Genomic DNA, 19,363 nt, shown 5'->3' with positions numbered 1-19,363 from the left:
CCAACAAAACCTAGAGTGGAAGACAGAGTAAGGCAATGGGAAGATTAAAACAACATCCAGGAGACTGGCAAGAGACTGAAATGCAGTGCAGGTCTGCTTCAGCCTGGAGCCTGGAATGGCAGCCATGTGAGAAACTGGTTAGGGAAAGAGGGACTTGCTATGGCAGAAAGATTAAAGAAATTGAAGCCTGGCTCTTAATAATGATCTTAAAATTGTCATACCATGCTCATTTTTGACATACAAAACAGCCAATTTGCAAAAATAGCCAAAAGTGAGTTCCAAATGACCCAGACTGCCTGCTACTACACATGCACATAGAGCAGTGTGTCTCAGAGCTGCCATACCCTGGTCAATACGGTGACACACCTCCTCTGTAGGCTAATCCATGGCAGCAATTAAACCTCTCTTGGGTACGCACAGGCACTCAGTATATCCCAGACCTAGAACTTTCACTTAGCACATGCTAAATGGATAGGAGACTCATGAACTTCTCTTTTGTTTCTGTGCCTCTGTTCTACAAAGATGTTCTGATTCAAATTCATCAGCCAAAATACTCACTCTTCCACTTTCAATGAGAGTTAAGAAAAACAGACCTTGAAAACATTTTACTTGCTTACAGCTCAATCCACAAAAGGATGTCAAAGTATCAGAAGTGATTTTTTAATGACTTGTAAGCATTGAATTGTCAAACTAATGTCTCTTTTGATACTTAACCAAGCACATCACAAATAATAATGCAGCCCATTAACTTGTCTTAATGAAAGTTTCCAAGGAGATAGTGACTCACTGTAAACAATTTACCCAACAGTTTCTGCTGAAATGTGCACAATGGCTGCACAATCCACCAAGGTATTCTCTACTTTGTGCCTATTAAGTTTTATTTGATGAAATACAATTAAGCATACAATGCAACACAAAATAGCAACAGAGGAGAGTTTGCAACATGTTTTTCAAGTTACCAAAATGACAAGTAACTAGCTGTATATTTAGAATGATTCTTAAGTTTACCTAGCAGCTTTGAACATATTCTAGATCTCACAATATGGGCTTAAAGAAGTTCTGCACAAGAATATATGGCAAACAGTTATCTTATAAAATTCTTCATTATTTTTGAACTACTAAATTACATTTGTGAAGAAAAATATAAACCTCTATTAACATAGGGGACGGAATTTTCTAAATTAAATGTTTATGCTAGACTGCAAAATCTGTATTATGTAGGTGGCAAAATGGAAACAATTTTCATTAGATTTGCAGCACTTCTGAAATCACCAAAATTTTATTTAGGTTTGTAAAAATTACTTACAGAATCTAGTGTCTGTAAAATCTAATTCACAAAAATTTTTACCATATTTGGGATAATCTTAACATCTTGATTAAAATCCACTCTTATAAGGATATAATTATTTAATATGAAAGAATACTTTGACAATTAGTTACTTAAAATGTTTTTCATTTACTGCTGGATGTTAAGGTAGGCATTATCATATAGATTTTTTTTAAACTTTCATTTCTGTCTTTCTTTTCTTCTGCCCTAAATATCCTGTGTTAGGTTGCCTTTCCAATCATTCTTTATCCCCAAAACTCATTAATAGGGTTGCTGTCTTAAGACCAGTGGAAGTTCTTCTTCTATTATTTAATTTTTCGAATGACAAGCAAACAAGAGTGATGTGTATGTTTCCACCTTTATTACTCATTTTTCCTCTCTTTGAAAGTAAGACAATGATCCCTGATACGGTCATTTTGTATTATCATTTCATTATTCCCACTGTAAATTAGAATCCTGTGTCTGCTTAAAAGATGACTAACACTGAGTGACCTACCATAATTTTTTTTTTGAAGGCTACAGTAGCCTTCAAGATAACAAATCATACCAGTCAGTCTAAATTTTCTACTCTTTAAGTTTAACCATTTAACTCTTTTTTATATCCATTTGTGTCACATCACCAGTATTTTGGTATTCTACCATAGCCTGCTGCTAAGTTTGCTCAGCACTCCTCCACCTATTTAAGGAAAAAGTGTCTTCCACCTGAAATACCCAATAAAGTTATTTAATGTTTTCACTGTATTTCCTTTGTTTTAGTGCTTCTTGATTCTTGAAGGACATCCAAGTTACCAAGTGTGGACATATAAAAGCTGCTAGGAAGGGACACATTGTTTCTTATCTCTTGAGGAAAAAAGTTATAAACCACGTCTGGAGTTATTCAAAACCTAGCAACAGATCCAACAGCAATAAAGAACTATGCTCACACAGCACAGATAATGGGAAATTATGAGCTGCGCTGGTTCATCTTCATTCAAGGATTACATACCTGTAATATCCCAGAGTGGCTTAGAGCTGCATTGGTCTCACTTGGAAAAGATATCATATGATCTGGAAAAAAGCTCTGTAACAACAAGAACTTGTATCAAAGTTCTGTAGAAATAAATACAAAACTTTCTCTATTGCATGTGCAATTTAAGTTCTCAGTGCAGCACAAGACACTGAAGATTCCCTGATCCAATAATTTAAGCTTACCTTAATATCATCCCAAAATTTGGCACATGCTATATATTATTTGCTGAAAAACACAGAATTTTGAGAAAACATCAATAGTCTCTGGAACAGGGTTTCAGACACCAGTGCAAATCACATTGCAATATTTGGCCCTTAGTGTTGTTTTTCTAGCAGTAATTTCTATTGCTGTTGACATACAAGATTTGCCTGGGGAGTCAATATGCTACAAAGTAAGGAGGTTGTACACCAACATGCTGAAAAGTGTATTGTTCTCTATTGTTTTCATTACACTAGAAACCCAGTAAAATATTTTGGAATATCTTCCACTAACACAGAAAGAGTTCTCTCTTTTTTTTAAATCTTCTATTTTATGTATTGTACAAATTAACAAAAAAAAAATCAGACTACATTAACATGATGGGGTTAAAAGCCTACAACTAAAATGCCACTTTCATTATCAAGGAAAGCTCAAGGGATAATTTATGGGACAGACCTGCAGCTGGGGTGTTCAATACAGTCATGCAGATATAAACCACACAAGGGTTTGACCATCACAAATAATGTTCTCTCAAGGCCTGGACAAATTTGAAGTTAATATTCCCTTAGCCACCCAATGTCCAGCAATTTCCATTTTTAATGAAATTGAACTTCTGGTAGGGTTAATTCATATTAACTCATTGTGATAAAACATTCTTGCTGCAGCTGGGACCAGAACACCCAGCAGAACTCTGCTTAGCTATAGCTGCTGAAGCTGCTGTAGCTGCAGCTCCACTCACTGGGTAAACAATACATAAACTTAATTTTTGGAGGCAACCGACAGAAACTGATGCATACAAAGTCCCCCCTGAATATGAGGAAGAGCTTCTTTACTATGTGGATGATGGCACATAGTGAAGAAGTTCTTTACTGGAACAGATTGCCAAGAAAGGTTGTGGAATCTCTCTCAATGGAGATATTCAAGAACCCTCTGGATGCAATCCTGCGTCATGTGCTCTGGGATGACTCTGCTTGAGAAGGGAGGCTGACCCATTCTGTGATTTTGTGAAAGCCTCTTTACTAACTGCAGACCATCTCAAGATGAAAAATTTTTCACTGATATAGTGATATCTCCATATCTGGGACAAATCTATCATGATTGGTCCAGAGACACACAGTTCAATCAAACAAAATAATTCCCAAAACTCTTCTACTTCTTGTTATCTTTATATTTACCTTTTTATATTTTGCATAGATAATCTGAGTTCCCTTTCACTTTTTATCTTTTAAGCCCTCACGCAGTTCTGCTATTTCTCCCTTTATTTCTGCTATTTCTCCCAAAAACATCTGAAACAAGCTGGTTTTATAAGAGACAGCATTAGGAGTTGTCCAAATACACCATGGAGCAACCAGATGGTGAGTTCCTTCTGCTGAGCCAGGACTGCTTCCCTGGCCTTTGCCATCAGCCAAGGTCTGAATCAGCAGCATTAACCTTTGGCAACATCCCTGAGTTACAGGGTATCTCTGCTCTCTTTCCATTCCTTATGTATACTAACTTTGGCTTCACTTTCACTTACCCCTAGTAGGTTATGGCTGCTCATGGCCTTTTGTGTCAGTTGTCACTTAGCTACAGCTGGGAGAAGCTGCAATTTGGCAGTGCTGGGCCAGAACATTCAATTTTCACTTCAACAATAAAATCATCTTTGCTACAGGTGCCCCTCCTCACAGTGCTTCATTTTATATTATGTTGTCACTTGATGAAAAGTTCAGTGAGTTGCAAAAATTTAATTTTGTTTTACATCCGTGTGCAAATTTCAATACAATTAAACCCAATCACTGCTCTCATCACTCCCAAACATAAAAAATGAACATGGCTGTTTGACAACTGCAAGAAAGGGACCAGCCAATGATCACATGCACTACAATACATTGCTGTATTTCACATATTCCCTCTTGATTATTCCTTTTAACTCCTGCTACACTAAAAAATTTAAACTCTGACTATCTGTGTGCACGAAAAAAGACTTTTAGAAACAGTAACTGCAGGAACTTCACAGATAAAGTTTTAGGACTTACCAGTGGATTTTTAAAAAACTCATACTTTGCATAATTTTTTCTAAAATACAGTTTGGTTTCCTCTTCCATTACCCAATTTGACTGGACTTCCATCACTAATTCATGGTCTTCTATAGCTCTTCCTATAAGAAAACACAACAAAAAATATTAAAGAAAATGCAAAAGCACATATCAAGCTCATGACAAGCAGAAGCCAAAGAACTCTCATGATCTACAGATAAAGAGAAGTGAAGTTAAACTTCCATTGCATTTAACTTGCCCTTCATTGAATTTTAAAAATTTCACCCAATTTTTGATCCAAAAAGACAGAGATTAAAGATGCTGTATGAAAATCTCACTTTGTAATCAGATTAAATGAAGCAAATAAAACCATAAAGAAATTCAGAATACAAAAAATACCCCAAAATAGTGAAAGAAAAGTAAGCATTTTGAAATCTTGTATAGGTTGTTCTATTCCAAAACACATTCTTCAGATGCAAGGGCAAAGAACTGAAGCTCTGAGTTAAAACCAGCATTTTTTTCCTTCAGTTTTATAGAGAGAAAGTGCTCCTCTGAGATGACATTTAAAACTCTTAAATGCTTGGCATTGTGACATTTAAGAAAACACCATTTCCTCAAGACTTACTTCTTGGTAGAAAAATATGACATTGTGCATCACCCCAAAAGATGGGTAAAGGTGCTGATATTTCTTTATTTTTAAGGTGTCACAGAAAAAATATTTTATAACTGAGTAAACTTACTTCTTTGAAGGAACTGAAACACTGAGTGCCCTCCAAAAACACAGCCCTGTAATCAAATCCTTAAATGCCGACATGAAAAACCTGCCTTTCTGTTTAGGTAAATCATTTTTGTCTTCCAACTAGACTGGAGAGTTTCTACCTCCCTTTCTGTCATCTCTTTATTACTGCTGTCTCTAACATGAGGAGCACCTGCTACAGTCCACAACAGCCTCCTTAATTACGGAAGTATTTAATGCACATGAAAGATTTAAAATTGGAGTACATGATAGAACAAATTTCAAAAACCTCTTCTCCAGCCACCCAGTTGGGAAAAAAATTAAACTAAATAAAAAATAGAAAGACATTGCTCAGCACTACATCACAGGTAGTGCTTTATGAACCTTCCCAGCCTTCACAGACTACCTGAAAGAATGCAGAGTGAAATCAAAATGAGACTGAAGGATACTGATGTGCCTGGCCAAGGCACTGCCCTCTACTCAAAGAGGAGGCCTAGAAAATGTGTGTTCAGCTGCAGAAGCAAACAGAAATCTGTTTACAGCCAGCAGAAAAATTTCTCACCATACAAGGAAAAATTTCTGGATGAAGATAGTACTTCCCTTACAAAGGAGAGCAGTTATGGAAAATTGTTCTGTTTTCAGAGCCTGCCCTGCTCAGGGGAACTGCAGCGGATGTATGGGACTCACAGCACCAAGGTACTCGGTGCTAGGGATGACATGGCATCATCCAAATTTAGGCACACTTCAGCTGCTTTCAATGATCTTAGACATTGTGAAAACCATTCAAGTTAAAAGAACACATACCAGAAAAACACAAGTCTGAAATATATTGATTAATAGAGCTGCAGGAATTGCTGAACTTCAGATATTTGAAGTAGAACCCCTGCTACTGCAACACTTGGGAGGTGGGGAGGAAAGCTGAGCTTCCTGGCTGCCAAGGCAGCAGCAGTGAGGACACAACCATCCTTGGTGTTCAACAATAGAGCTCTGCACCCAAGGGCACATATGTTTGTGAAAAGTGAAATATAGAGACTGTGGGTTTATGCTTTGCCCTAGGTGGGAGTTTTGTTGGGATTTTTTCCTTTTTAAACTTTCTCAGCAGATACCTCCACACAGCAATGAAGGCACAATCCAGCAATGTAATTAATGTCTGTCTTGATTAAAAGTAGAACATTGTGCTCAGCTCATTAAGATTCATGCAATTATATCTAATTCAAGAGTATTCAGACAGCTGTTAGATTTTAAAGAAAATGTTCACTAACTGATGGATGAATTATTAATCCACGTAATCCTGGGGTTTACACAGACACACACATTTGCCCACAGCACTTCTCCTTTCAATACCAATTCCCCTAACTTATGAGATGAAAAAGACTTTCCAAATTTACATGGATAAAACATACAGCACTAACAGAAAACAATCCCAAACTAACTCATCATTTAAAAAGTATTTGTTCAAACTACTCTTCCAATGCTTAAGAATATACTTAAAGCAAGTCAAGATGAATATGTTAACTCTTTCTAACAAAACCAAATCTAAATCAGCATCATTAAAATAACTCCATTATTGTTCAGTACTCTAAAAATACATAGGGGATATCTCAAATTGTTCCTTTCCTTGGCCAGTAATATTGAATTGCCAACCTCATAATCTAGGAAATCATTTTACTTTTAAAATTAAGCATTCACCTTTTTCTAGAATTACACTGAAAGCAGCTGGAGCAATTATAACACTGCATGGTGAATGAAGGTCTTCAGCAATTTCAAGAATATCAGAATATTAGGAAAATCAATTTCACTAATTATATGATATTGAAATCTTCCAAGAAATCCTCCAGATTGAAGAAAACACACTACTTGTCAAAAAGTGTACTGTGCAAATACAGAAAGCTGGAGAAACAGTGCCACTATTGTTCTGGCATGGTTGCTCAAAGGCATCTTCTTCAATAGTTACAACACTACTTGAACACCAGCTACACTACAGGAAACAGAAAACACTTCTGCTGTTTATACAGCACTGTTTTCTAAAGCCATTTTGCTACCTCTTCTTCAATAGCAGTCATTTTCAACCTCGACCCAGATTTAACTCTGACCTTCCTCTGAGTTGGAAGCATCTTACAGCTGATACATTCAGTGCAAAAGGTTACAAATATCTTTGAAATTTTACAAAGCATGAAAAGAAATTTGAAAAACGCTTGTGTCTGCCTTCATAGGATAAAGGAGTATAAAAGGGCAGAAAACAGTTTTAGCTTTTGTAGTTCATCCTCAAATTACAGCTGATAAACATAACTGAGTCAGAGATGCACAGTCAAGTTTATTTTCAATAAATGCACAAGGCTGGATTCCCTAGATACATCCAGAGGAAGAAAGGGACTCTAACAATAGTTTTTAGCCATATTTAAATATTTAGGGGGGTGGGGAGGGTTGAAGGAGAGAGTGGCCAGGGAGAATGTTTGTGGGGGTGTTTGATTTTTGTTCCTGGTGTGTATATTTTTTTTTTAAATCAACAGCACTGGAGTTACCAGGTACCAGCACAGTCTCTTTTGAGAATTAAGAACTCCATGGAGTTTTCTATGTATTTTAGAATGCAGGAAGGCATCCAGAACATCCTCTTTTTCAAGCCACACTTTGCACTAGCAGATGGAACTGCCCTTGAAGTTGCAGAAGTACTACCTTTTTTAGCTCTAGTACAGTGCCAAAGTTCAAGAATAACATGGAAATTTTGAGTGATGTGAAATTATAACCATATTTCTTTGGCATTTGTCTTCTAGTAGATTTTTTCTAACATAATTTCCTATCAAAAGCATACACAACACAGTACTGAAACACCGTGCTGTAAAAGCAAGTAAGATTGTCTAACTTGAGATTCAGTTCTATTACTTTCTAGCAGTGGGCTTCTAAACTCCTCTCTTCCTAAGGAAAGTCTTTCCTGTATTCTGCATTTTTTTCATCTCTGCAAACATTCCCTTTCTCCCTACAATTAATTTGCTTTATGTTTTTTATACTGCAAAAATACAACTATACACTTCAAAAAGGAACAGAGATCAGATGTTATCATTTGAAACCACAGATTACACATTTTGAACCGTATAATAGAAAAAGAGAAGTTTTACTACACTAGAGAAACACTGAAAAAGTGAAAGAATTTCAGAACATCTTGTTACCAGCAACTTAAAATACTACACATGGTATTGCTTCAATGCAGTTCACTGGTCCTATGTGGAAGTTTGGAGGAATGGTTTTGTTTTCCTTTTGCAGTAGCGTTGTCCCAGAGTTCACCATAAATCTAGCCAAAGTGAATGTAGTGAAGGAAAATACTGACAGCCCATTCTGATATTATTTCTGAAAACCAAATCCTATAGTAAAGATAAAATAGCACTGTGTAACCTCTTTCAGTCCCTGATGTCAGATATTTCACTCAGGTGTGTTAGGAACAAACAGGATTTTATTTCCAATGAAAATAACCCAAGTCTTTTTAGAGATAAGCAGAAAATACCACCTGTAAGAGAGAAAGAACTGCCTGATAAAAACAAGGTAGAGCAAGGAAGAATTTGCAGTGAGAACTTTAACTTTTAGTGTCTTCCAAATTGTTCTTACAGATGCAGATCAATCAGTGTGAAGCAAATATACCATGAAAAAAATCTAGTTTATACCTATGCTTTCAAAAACAATCAGAAGCAACAACCCCAAAAATAAAAAAATCAGAAGAAACTTCCCATCATATTGCTTCCAAGCCTTTCTATTAGAATTGTACTTCCATGTATGAAAATGAAAACCAGGCACCTTATTTACCATCATTTCATTATATGTTATTAGTCTTACCTAAACCTGTGTGGGTAAGTTGTTCAAAGAGAGTCCAGCTGTGGTCATCAACATAGTGGTTCTTCAATATCAAGAGCTGACACACATCCCTGGCTGTTATATCACTTGGTACTTCCAAAGCTCTGCTAGTATCATCTTCACTATACACTTTGATTACCTGCAATAAATAAAATCTCTAAAATATCCATAAGTTTAATCTTTGCTTCAGTTACTCCATGTATGTTGCTCTCTCAGTTCTGTGACTGAGACAAGAACCCACACACACAGAGTGCAACATGAAAGGCAGCCATTCCTCTCTAGTGCAATAGCATCATTGAGAACAGAACAGCCAAGCAAAGAATATTCCCCAACTAAATTTGGCCACTGGATATCCCTTACCACAGGACACTGGCCAGACTGGTACATTACCTTAAAAAAACATTAATGGAGAGATAAATAAATGCCGTGAAACTGTACATTCTTAATAAGCTGAAAAAGAAACCACACAGCATTAACAGTGAAAATCAAGAATTCTCTGACTGCAGAACTGTAGAAGGATTTGATAAAGGAGTTAGTTCAGAGAATGGCAATCAGACTCAAGATGCTCACAGCTCACAGTTCTGTAGAGAGTAAAACAGGAGATGTTACAGAGTGGCTTCAAATTTTGACAAGCAAGAACTGGAATTCTTGCACACACATCCTCAGTTTAAAGGGTGCCCAAGATGCTTTTAACTGACAAAATACTCCTCTCAGTTTATTGAATTTATCCATATTCATGAGAAAGCAAGACAAAACTCTCCTGAAATTTATGCGCAAAACCTAAATACCATTGTAAATCCCTCATTAAACAGCAAGATACAAGTTCTCACTTTAAAGACAAACAAGCCTGTTACTGTCAGTCATTCCTAACCGCTGCCTTACCGAATGCACGCTCGTTTCAAGCATCTAATAAACAAGCAGCAATGTATTGTGCCCTAACTTGTCAAGGCAGCTCCCTCTCTGGTTTGTGCTGAAGTTGGTAGGAAAGTGAGCAGGAAACTCCAACTGTATCTCCTACCACCTGCATCTTCCCACTAACAGAAAAAATCCAAAAATAATTTTTAAAAAGACAGGTTCATTCACTCATGTTTTCCAAACATCAGATCAAGGAAAAAGGACTCCCTTTGTAAATCACACTCAGATTTTAAAGCACACTGATGGCCTTACTCCTCTACAAAAACCCATTTTTTTCTGTGGAACTAAAGAGATATAGAAGTTTGGTTCCAAACTTTGGCCCTGCACATTAAATGAGTATGAAGCCCACGATAATTTGCTTTAATATTGCACCTAATCAATGTTGACAGGTCAAGAGTCCCACACAACATTCAGCCACCCTTGCCATAACACCAGTCTTCAGGATGTGGCAAACATGAAATTCATGCCCTAAAGTGCTGAAAACCCTCTCCCTACACATGAATCAACCACCTCAAAGCTGAGACTCTCAAGGGAAATAGAAGCCCTTAGAGAAAGAAGATCCAATGTTTCCACAGGCCTAAGCCCAGTATTTCCATTTAATCCAAAAGCCAAAAAGACCACATTGCTACTGAATTTAATACTGCCAAAGCAGCCATGGGGGATGGCTGTGGTTGGTTTTGTAAGACATCTCTGCTTTGGCAGTGTTCCCACTGCTAAGCAAAGGAGACCAGCAGCAATGCACCCTGCTTGCAGCAGAGCCTGGCTCCACACACACAAAGTCCTACTCCAGGCACACAGAAATCATGTTTGGCTATTCAGGATAAACCAGCATGAATTATTTAAATTCCTGCAATATTTACAATGATTCAAAGATGAAATCAAAAGATGTGTCTGGCAGGGCGCACTGTAATGGGATGGAGGGCTGTAGGGGTGACTGGAGGAAACAGCCTCCCATCACCTTAAAATAGGTCCTACTGTGGGCAGCACTGAAGGTCACAGACAGCTTCATTAGTCTGTCCAGCAAGTCTATGTCAGGCTGAACCTAAAGGATTTTACAGGCTGAAATGCCAGAAAGGAGAGAGACAGTGGAGAAGGTGAAAGCAAAGGTAAGAATTGAAGTAACTTTCCAAGTATTGACAATTGTTCTAAGTCCCTTCCAGCTGAAATATTCTATTCTGTTTCCTAATATTCTTGCAAGAAAGCCAGGGTGGGAATCCACATGAGCATGCTGGCTAGGGACTCTATGGCACAGAGCAGCAACTGCAGTTTTCCCCAGGCACTCATCAAGTTCAGTGATATGCTTATTTTACAGCAAGAGCACGTACAGCCCATGCTGAGGCTCTTGACGGATATTTTAACAGAAATTCTTTTTAAAAGGGTTAAGAGTCGCAGTGCAGATGACTTCACTCTTATTGCCAGAGAAACAGAAAAAGAGTTTTTAAAATGCTGGAGACAGCAACACAAGTCATGATAATGAGCCGCCTGTGGCCATTCAGCTCAGGGAGTGGGAAGCCTTGGAGGTGGCCTTGGACTACTGGAGCTCAGCTAAAGCAAAACAAAACAACACAACAAAAAAAACAATGAGAAAAAACCCAGTTTATATTCTCTGTGAGTATTCTCACTCAGTTCTCTCAGTATAGGGAAATAAATCCTGCTCAAGTCTAGGAGAACCCATCACCCCAGCTCACAGCTATGATGGGGTACCTTACAAAACACAAATACGGTGACCTTTTTCTTTTCCTTGCAAGAGATTCAGATGCAGCAGGAGACAAGAGTCACCTAATAGATACTCATCAACTTCTGTCACACATTTTGCTTAACGAATTGGTGTAAATCTCATCACTTAGAGTGATCTTTGAGGGTTTTTTTAATTAGAAATTGCTCAGTATGCACTTAGTGTTGTGTTTGAAGAAAGTCTCCTGTAAGATTGCTAGGAATGTACTTAATCCAAGAGGAGTGGATCAGATGAAAAAAGATAAATTCCAAATGCCATTTTTCCTTGGAAATATGTTGCAATATTTCTCTTCCTAGAAGTAGAGGATGCTTTGAGAATTAAAGGGTGGCAGAGTTATGCTAAAGATGCAGCTATGCTGACTTCCTACAGAAATGAGTAAGCTTGAGTGATACCTCCACTTTTATTGTGGCTCTCACCATGTATTTGACTGGCCAGTCATCTCCACTTTCTTCCATTTTTTTTTCCCCTGAAAAATTTGTCTGAGAAGTAGTACACAAGAAAAGAGCTGCTAATTGAGACCAAGCTCTCATTACAGTTTTCATACCCTACACTCTCAAACTTTGCTCCAAAGCAAAGCAAGCTGTTTCACTTCCCTTGACTATACCTATTACTAGGCAGAAAAACTTGCCTCAGCAGCACTGAAATCTTCTTTCCGGTCTAGTTTATAAATACAAGGAGATTTTAGTTCTTCCCAAGGCTAGAAAAAGAAACACCTCAATAGCTTCTATTTAAGTCACTGGAAGTAAGAAATAAGCAGCTCCAAGATTTTCCTAGAAGAGGAAAACACCAAGCTCAGCATGACAAGCATTAATCATTTTCACTGCCTATGGGAGCAGGCAAGGAGGTACAGCATTCCTACATGTTCTCTTTCAGATTTTCAATATATTAAAAATCAGCCAAGATCCCAGAATTATGTGCAATGCATCTTTATCCCTCCAAAAATTATTATTATAAGAAATGTTGCTTCAAAATGAAATATATTATTTTTCATATTTCACTAATCAAATTAACTCAGAATGTAAAATAAATGGTAAAAAATACAATCAAATATTTAATAAAGGAAAATAGAAAGAAGACCCTAGTTTTTACACTAAAAAGTAACCAGAAGAAGCAAAAAATCAGCAATTGTATAAAAGAATAAGTAAAAGAGCACATAAGGTAAGCAGTGTGGGAGGAGGGAGGAGCAATAGAAGCAAAGCTGGACTCTACTCCCCCGAGTCTTCTTCCCCACTCAACCGTCATCTCCACTACAATAATTAAATAAAGTGTTCATAGACTTTTAAGAGATGGTGTCCAAGTCTGATTCTTCAGAATCTTCATGCCATCTGTTTCGGAAGTTCCAATCTGCAGAAACAGCACAAACATATGCCCTGCACTGAGGAATTTAAAATTTCAAACCAAAGTCCTAACGTGTGAAAAAAGCCAGGTAGAAACCCACAGAAAAAGAACCAATACCACACAGATTCCATATTTAGGTGCCTACACCAATATGACCTGACATTTATATGATTCTTAATGCTTCTGTATAACCATTGACACAGTGGGTAGTCAGCACCTTTAAAAAAAAAAAGGGCCACGTTTATTTATAAAGATAAAAGCCCCTAAATTTAGCTTATGATTTCTAAAATTATTACCCCCTTTCCCCCAAATAAAAAACTGCACATTTTTGTAATTACATTATAATTTCTGTCACATTTTTGTTAAATGCAGAATTATTGTATTCAAAACCAGGCTTTGAAAATTCTTACACTCCCAGGGTGTCATACTTCTCCTGAAATGCTGGCCTGATACTCTGCTAACCCCTCTCTATAGTTAAACAATCAGGCTTTTTGCCTGCAGCATTTGTTCTCCAACTCCCAACCCTTCTGCCTGCTAGACAAAATTTTTTGCTTATTGATATTGGCAAAGGGTAGAGGAATTTGGAGTGTATTTTAACTACAATGGAGGTGCTTGGAAACTTCTAGCATTTTGAACTGGTTTATGACTTCTAGCAACAGCCTGTCTTGGTTTAGTAAGAGTCAGCTAAATTCTGCATTCATAAAAATATTTAAGAAGTTAAGTCACAACTGTTGTTAGAAACAAATAGCATGTTAGTAAAGTTTACTGTGTTCTTTATCAGCTCTGAATGCAAGACTTTCCGTTCAAATATCCCCATCTACAGTTAAAATGTCAGCTTCCAACAGTTCCCCCAAAGGGAAAATTTCCAGGCCAAAAGGATTCAAGCAGTTTCCAGAAATTTACATCTGTCATTAAAACAAGGTGCATACAATGTCTAATTGTACACATCTTGACTTCTCATTTGGAACACAGTATAGCTTCAAGAGGCAGAAGGAACACAGCTTCTATTTTCTGTCTTGCAATGAAACCAAAGTGCAAAGGAAGAGCAAATCTAGGAAAATTGGTCTACCTCTCCTTCCACAACCTAGAAGGACCTCATACTTTTCCCATCATTTAACCTTTTTTAAAAATGACATTTTAAAGAGCAAAAACAATGTTAATTTGCAGCCTTTATTCCAATGTAAGATGACAGACAAGGTCAATTTCTCTGGTAATTAAAAATTTTCTTGCCTCAAAACAATAAATTTTTTTTAGACCTAAATACTCTTCTAGAAAGTATTTTAAAACTTGTTAAATTTCATGTTAAAAGTATGCATATTTTATCAATTAAAACAATTTTTACTTATTTTCTGTACTATTCTTCTGTGGCAATGTATTTACTATGGCACTATGGCAACTGTCTGTATGATGCAGCTCACAGAGCCACTCCCCTACTTCAGAATCCCAGTACAAACTCCATGCCTGCCTAATCCAACCACCCATGACCATCCCAGGAATTACACCAAAAACAGAAACTGAATAGCATTGCAAAGAAGTAACAAAAAATACTTTCTATTACGTACAGGCAAAAAGGTCCAATTCTTACTTTCAAATGGCAATTCTTGCTTTCAAAAGACATACTTGCCACCTGACTTTGGGCAAGGCAGCATTAGTCCCTCAGTTTTGCTTTTAACAACATGAGGCAGGGGAAGTGAAATCTGTTTCTGTACAGCAAGGTAACAGACTGAACTCATTAAGATTGGTAGAGCACTTATACCTCCTCACTTGACTGCTGCTTTAGATGTGTAAATATGTTGTATTATAAAAAGGGAGGTTAAATTATGCAGATCTCCAAATTATAATAGGCTATGCGTAAAAATATACCAGCAAAGTTCTTTCAAACAAAGGTTATGACAATCACATCATAATACTGGAAAAAATGGCAGAATGAGGACAATATGACATGCAATCATGGCAAAGACAATGTCAGTAAAACTGAAGAGAAACAGAGTTTGAAAGACACAACAGGGAAGTTAAAATACAAATATCATTACTTAATCCTGAATTTGATGCATTCAATTTTACAATATTGGTCAACAGAAACAAAATGTAGTTAAAGATAGTAATAAAATAGTTACAGAAGATTCCATTTCCCTGCATAAAAGTGAACAAAAAGGCAAAGTCTAGAAAAAGCCACTGCCACATGTTGGAAAGTTAACTCATAATACAACTACTTTTAGAGCAGAAAGTGAGATTCTTATAAACTATATGATAATTAAATGCCACTTGGCCCAAAAAACTACAATAATTGAAGAATTAAATAGCAACAGCAACACTGTGAAGTACAACATCCTGTAAGTAGGAATGGCAGTAATAAATAGATTAAAAGTGAAAGATTTATCACCATCAACAGCCATTACCACAAAGGACCAAAGCAGGAGTGAGAAATACAAAGGAATCTACAGAAGTAAAACCCACAATAAACTCCTTAAAAAGAATGCACATTATTTATAAGGAAAGGTAGGGATAGATCAAACTATTTGCTTAAATTGGGAGTCCCAACTTAATCTACCTCACCAAAAATCTTTTTCAAACTATGGAGATTCCAAACAAAGCCAGTGAAAGATACTTCAAATACAACTGTTAAGATGTGTGCAAAGAACTAGAAAGTCGTGAGGAAATTTAAATATTATCAGCAAAAAATTCAAATAATACACTTCCATGGAACATCAGAAATGAAAGAAAATTAGCAGACTTGCCAAATGATTAAGCTGTTGAAGGAGCACTTATACAAGATAAACACACCACAGAGAAGCTAAATCATTTATCTGCATTAATTATTCACAATAGATATGGAACAGGTTCCCAGATCTAGTCTTTATAGGTGAAATAAAATTGTCTGTTTAAAATGGAAATAAACTGGAAATAAAAAGGCAAATAGTTAACAGGAGGTTATACAGTCTAGCATTTAAATGGCAAACCTCAGCCTATCCTAGCAGCAGTGGAAAGGGAGGCTCAGGCTCCATCTATCACTTCATCGGCTGTGAGTATAAAGTTCTGCTCAGATCTGAAAAAGTGGAAAAGCCCAAGGGCTACTGCAGCAGATTAACTTTGGGTATCGTGTTGCAAATTCGTGAGTCACCAGTGCCTACCACCAGTGCCTACCACCAGGCAGCTAAGAAAGAATCTACTAACATTACCTAAATCTGTCTCTTCCTGGAAGAAAACCTACTCTTACATTTATGAAAACGTTTTTCCATCTTGTTCATAGCAATTCCTGAAGCGATTTAGAGTAACCATCATAATTCTGAAAAATCTCAGAGGGGTAATGCAGTTTACACTGACTGGTATCAATAACTTTTCCCAGGTCCTTCAAAAAAAGAGCTGTAATAAAAATTAAACAGTTATGAAGAAATAGACCACAGAATAAAGGTAAGCTTGCAATACACAGTTCATTTTTAGAATAGCCATCTATAGTCAAGTAATTTCAGACTCTTACTCATATTAACCCTCTAAATCAGAATGGAAGAACCATGTTTTACTAGACACAATAAAAATAAGTCGTAGTTATTTTTCATTATAATAGTATTAATGCTAACCTTATACATTAACACCTGGCACAAGGCTATTTGTAAAACTTCTTGGTGCAGGGAAAGGTAAATGGCTCCCTATTCCTGTCCTCTTAAGACTACCACTCAAAGACAGCTAATCCAGCATAGGTTCCCTCTCAACTCCAGTGCACAGAATGCATGGCTTTTCAATTAATCTAATCACAATATGTGGATGATCAGGAAAGCAAGAGAGTTTTACATCTTCCTAGCCACTAAAAATAAATTAATTAAAGGTTAAATTTCCATGAAACTTGGGTAAAATTCTATATACAAGGGAAAGTAATTTGAAAACTCAGCTGAGACCATAACGTAATCCAACCACTGAGTAAATGTACATAGGTTATTCTCCCTTAAGCCAAGCATCACCACTTCTTGCGCTGGAATCACAATGCTCCTTCATAGAGTTCAGTTCATACAGTCCTCCTAACACAGCTCAGTTGTTCAGGCTAAATGTACATGCTTTAGGACCCATTACTTTCACTCAGATCTTCCTTATTATTTCTCATGAAATCCACAGAAGATTGCTATAAAATCCAGCAAGGTACAAAAATCCCCTCGGTAATAGCTAAGAGTTTTTACCCTCAAAACAAGCCTTTTCTGACAAAGGTTCAAAAATCTTGTTGCTTGACTGAAAGAGATTAATATTCAGACCAAACTTGATTATTCAGGTGAATAAAAGTGTATGTTCACATGAAGTTTTCTTCATGAAAAGTTAATTTAGTGGAGCTGATCAGCATATTAGCCTTATTAGTAAACTTATGGAATTACTATCTTCAGTCCCTTGTTTCCACACTGCCTGCAAAGTCCTAGCTTTAAACAGATTCTATATATTTAATAGTAATATGCAGGTTTACATTTTACTACATACAAAAGCAATAAATAGAATGCACTTAGCATAGACAGATGGAAAACATCTAGTTAGACTAACTGGACTTAAAAAGAGAGATGGAACAATCATACTGGAGGATTCAAAGTATCTGACTTAAGAAGGCACTTTAGTATTTCATTTATTAAAAAAAAAAGTTTGTCAAACAGAAAATGAACAGAAAATAGTCATGTCTGAAGACACAGGAAAAAATAAATTTAAATATGAAGCCACTAAAATATGTGGTTTTTGTATTCTGTGTACAATGAAGATGAGGGCAAAATGTTATCAGCCTCATGTTTGTATAGCTTGTCCCTATTTATGTCAAGGCACTAACATTATTTAAATGAGGCTTTCTGTATTTAATAGTGCAGTTTGTCCAACATATCCTTCGCTTGTCAGAGATAAATAGAATGCTGTGTTCCAGCACAAGAGAAAGCAAATCTGTTACTGCCGCGTTCTGGCTGCAGTCTATGTTTCTGAAGAGATACCAGCTATAAAAAGAAGTACCTATTGTTTCTACCAGGTTTTTCACACCATGTTGCTGGTTTCTCAGTAGAGCAGATCTCTTGCAAAGCTGAGAAAGACCAAGTCTCTGAATAACACTGTTAAGAGACCAATTAGCTTCCTATTTCCTTTGCAGCAGTCCTGAAATAGATTTTTTAAATAAGGAAAAGAAAAAGGAGAACATATTTTTTTCTTAAAACTCTCTTTCACTTTGGCCATTTTAAACAGAAGCTTTGGCTTGAACTGTAACACAGCTTAAAAGAGAAGAATGCCTTTATTATCAACTATATCAGCTGTGTATTCCCCTGAATATATAGAATATATAGAGGAGAAAATCATGTAGACTCAAAGACAAAGCAAAGTTTAGATTTTTAGCTAAAGATACAGTCTGAAAATTTTCTCTGTATTTCTGGTGTGGTACAAGGAACGTCCAGACCAAATATGACAAAGGCCATGTAGAGTAACCTACTGTAATAAATGGTTGCTTTACAATGCTGAAATATTTTGCCACTTGGTATATGACAAAAAAACTTGTTTTGCTGGGTCAGACTTCGAGTCCAGTACTGTCATCTCTGGGTATCTGTTTCTAGCCATCAGTGGAATGTAAGAGCAAGGTTTAACTGTTGTGGGATAGGTATTCTGACAGAAAATTTTATTTCTCAGCACTTCTGAACATTTTTTTTATTCACATAGCAATGTTCCCCCTGGCCAAAGCATAAAATCCAAATAAAGCTTAAATCCTGCAGTAAATGTATTAAGTCTACTCAAACCATGTAAAACCTTCAACTATACACTATTGTGTTATTACAGATTTGTCAGCAGGTTTTGTTGGCAAATCCAAACCCATAAAGGAACAGAAAAAAAGACGAAGGGCATCTGGGCATGGAAACCAGCTCCTGTAACTGTTGGCAAAAGTGTAATAGTCACCACGTGCAGCAGAGTAAAACAAGGGAACCAAGTGAAAAGGAAGGTAAGTAGGTGATGTAGTTAAAAGGGGGTGATCATTTCATAAATTTAGTCTATTTTGATTATGTTTACCTCTAATCATTTGCTCTAAAATGAAAATGAGATACATAGACTGAGCAGTCTTCAGTCCCACAGGAGAACAGAAGCCAGCAGCACATTTCCCATCTCTGCGCTTGTTGTGATACGCTACATTCAGAGGTCTGCTGGGTTGTCTGGCTGCTGCTTTGCTTGCCCACACACAAGCCATGTTCATATTACCATAAATATATGCATTTTATTTCTGTTATGATCATCCTACAAGTCTTGTCAAACAGATACCCAA

At 36.7% G+C, this 19,363-nt stretch overlaps 1 protein-coding gene across 1 annotated transcript in view; it reads right to left on the bottom strand.

The window, feature by feature from the left end:
* GRB14 (growth factor receptor bound protein 14) overlaps window positions 1-19,363 on the bottom strand; it is a 58,418-nt gene that overhangs the window by 16,212 nt on the left and 22,843 nt on the right. The window contains exons 3-5 of the mRNA XM_058809497.1: window positions 9,108-9,264; window positions 4,550-4,671; window positions 2,313-2,387 (exon numbers count right to left, since the gene is read on the bottom strand). Of these exons, the coding sequence (XP_058665480.1) occupies window positions 2,313-2,387; window positions 4,550-4,671; window positions 9,108-9,264 (354 nt within the window). The remainder of the gene's footprint in view (window positions 1-2,312; window positions 2,388-4,549; window positions 4,672-9,107; window positions 9,265-19,363) is intronic.

The sequence above is a fragment of the Ammospiza caudacuta genome, chromosome 8 (genome assembly GCF_027887145.1).
Source record: "Ammospiza caudacuta isolate bAmmCau1 chromosome 8, bAmmCau1.pri, whole genome shotgun sequence".
NCBI classification, from domain to species: Eukaryota; Metazoa; Chordata; class Aves; order Passeriformes; family Passerellidae; genus Ammospiza; species Ammospiza caudacuta.
The sequence above is the reverse complement of the archived record's forward strand: the minus strand, read 5'-3'. Positions and strand labels throughout refer to the sequence as shown.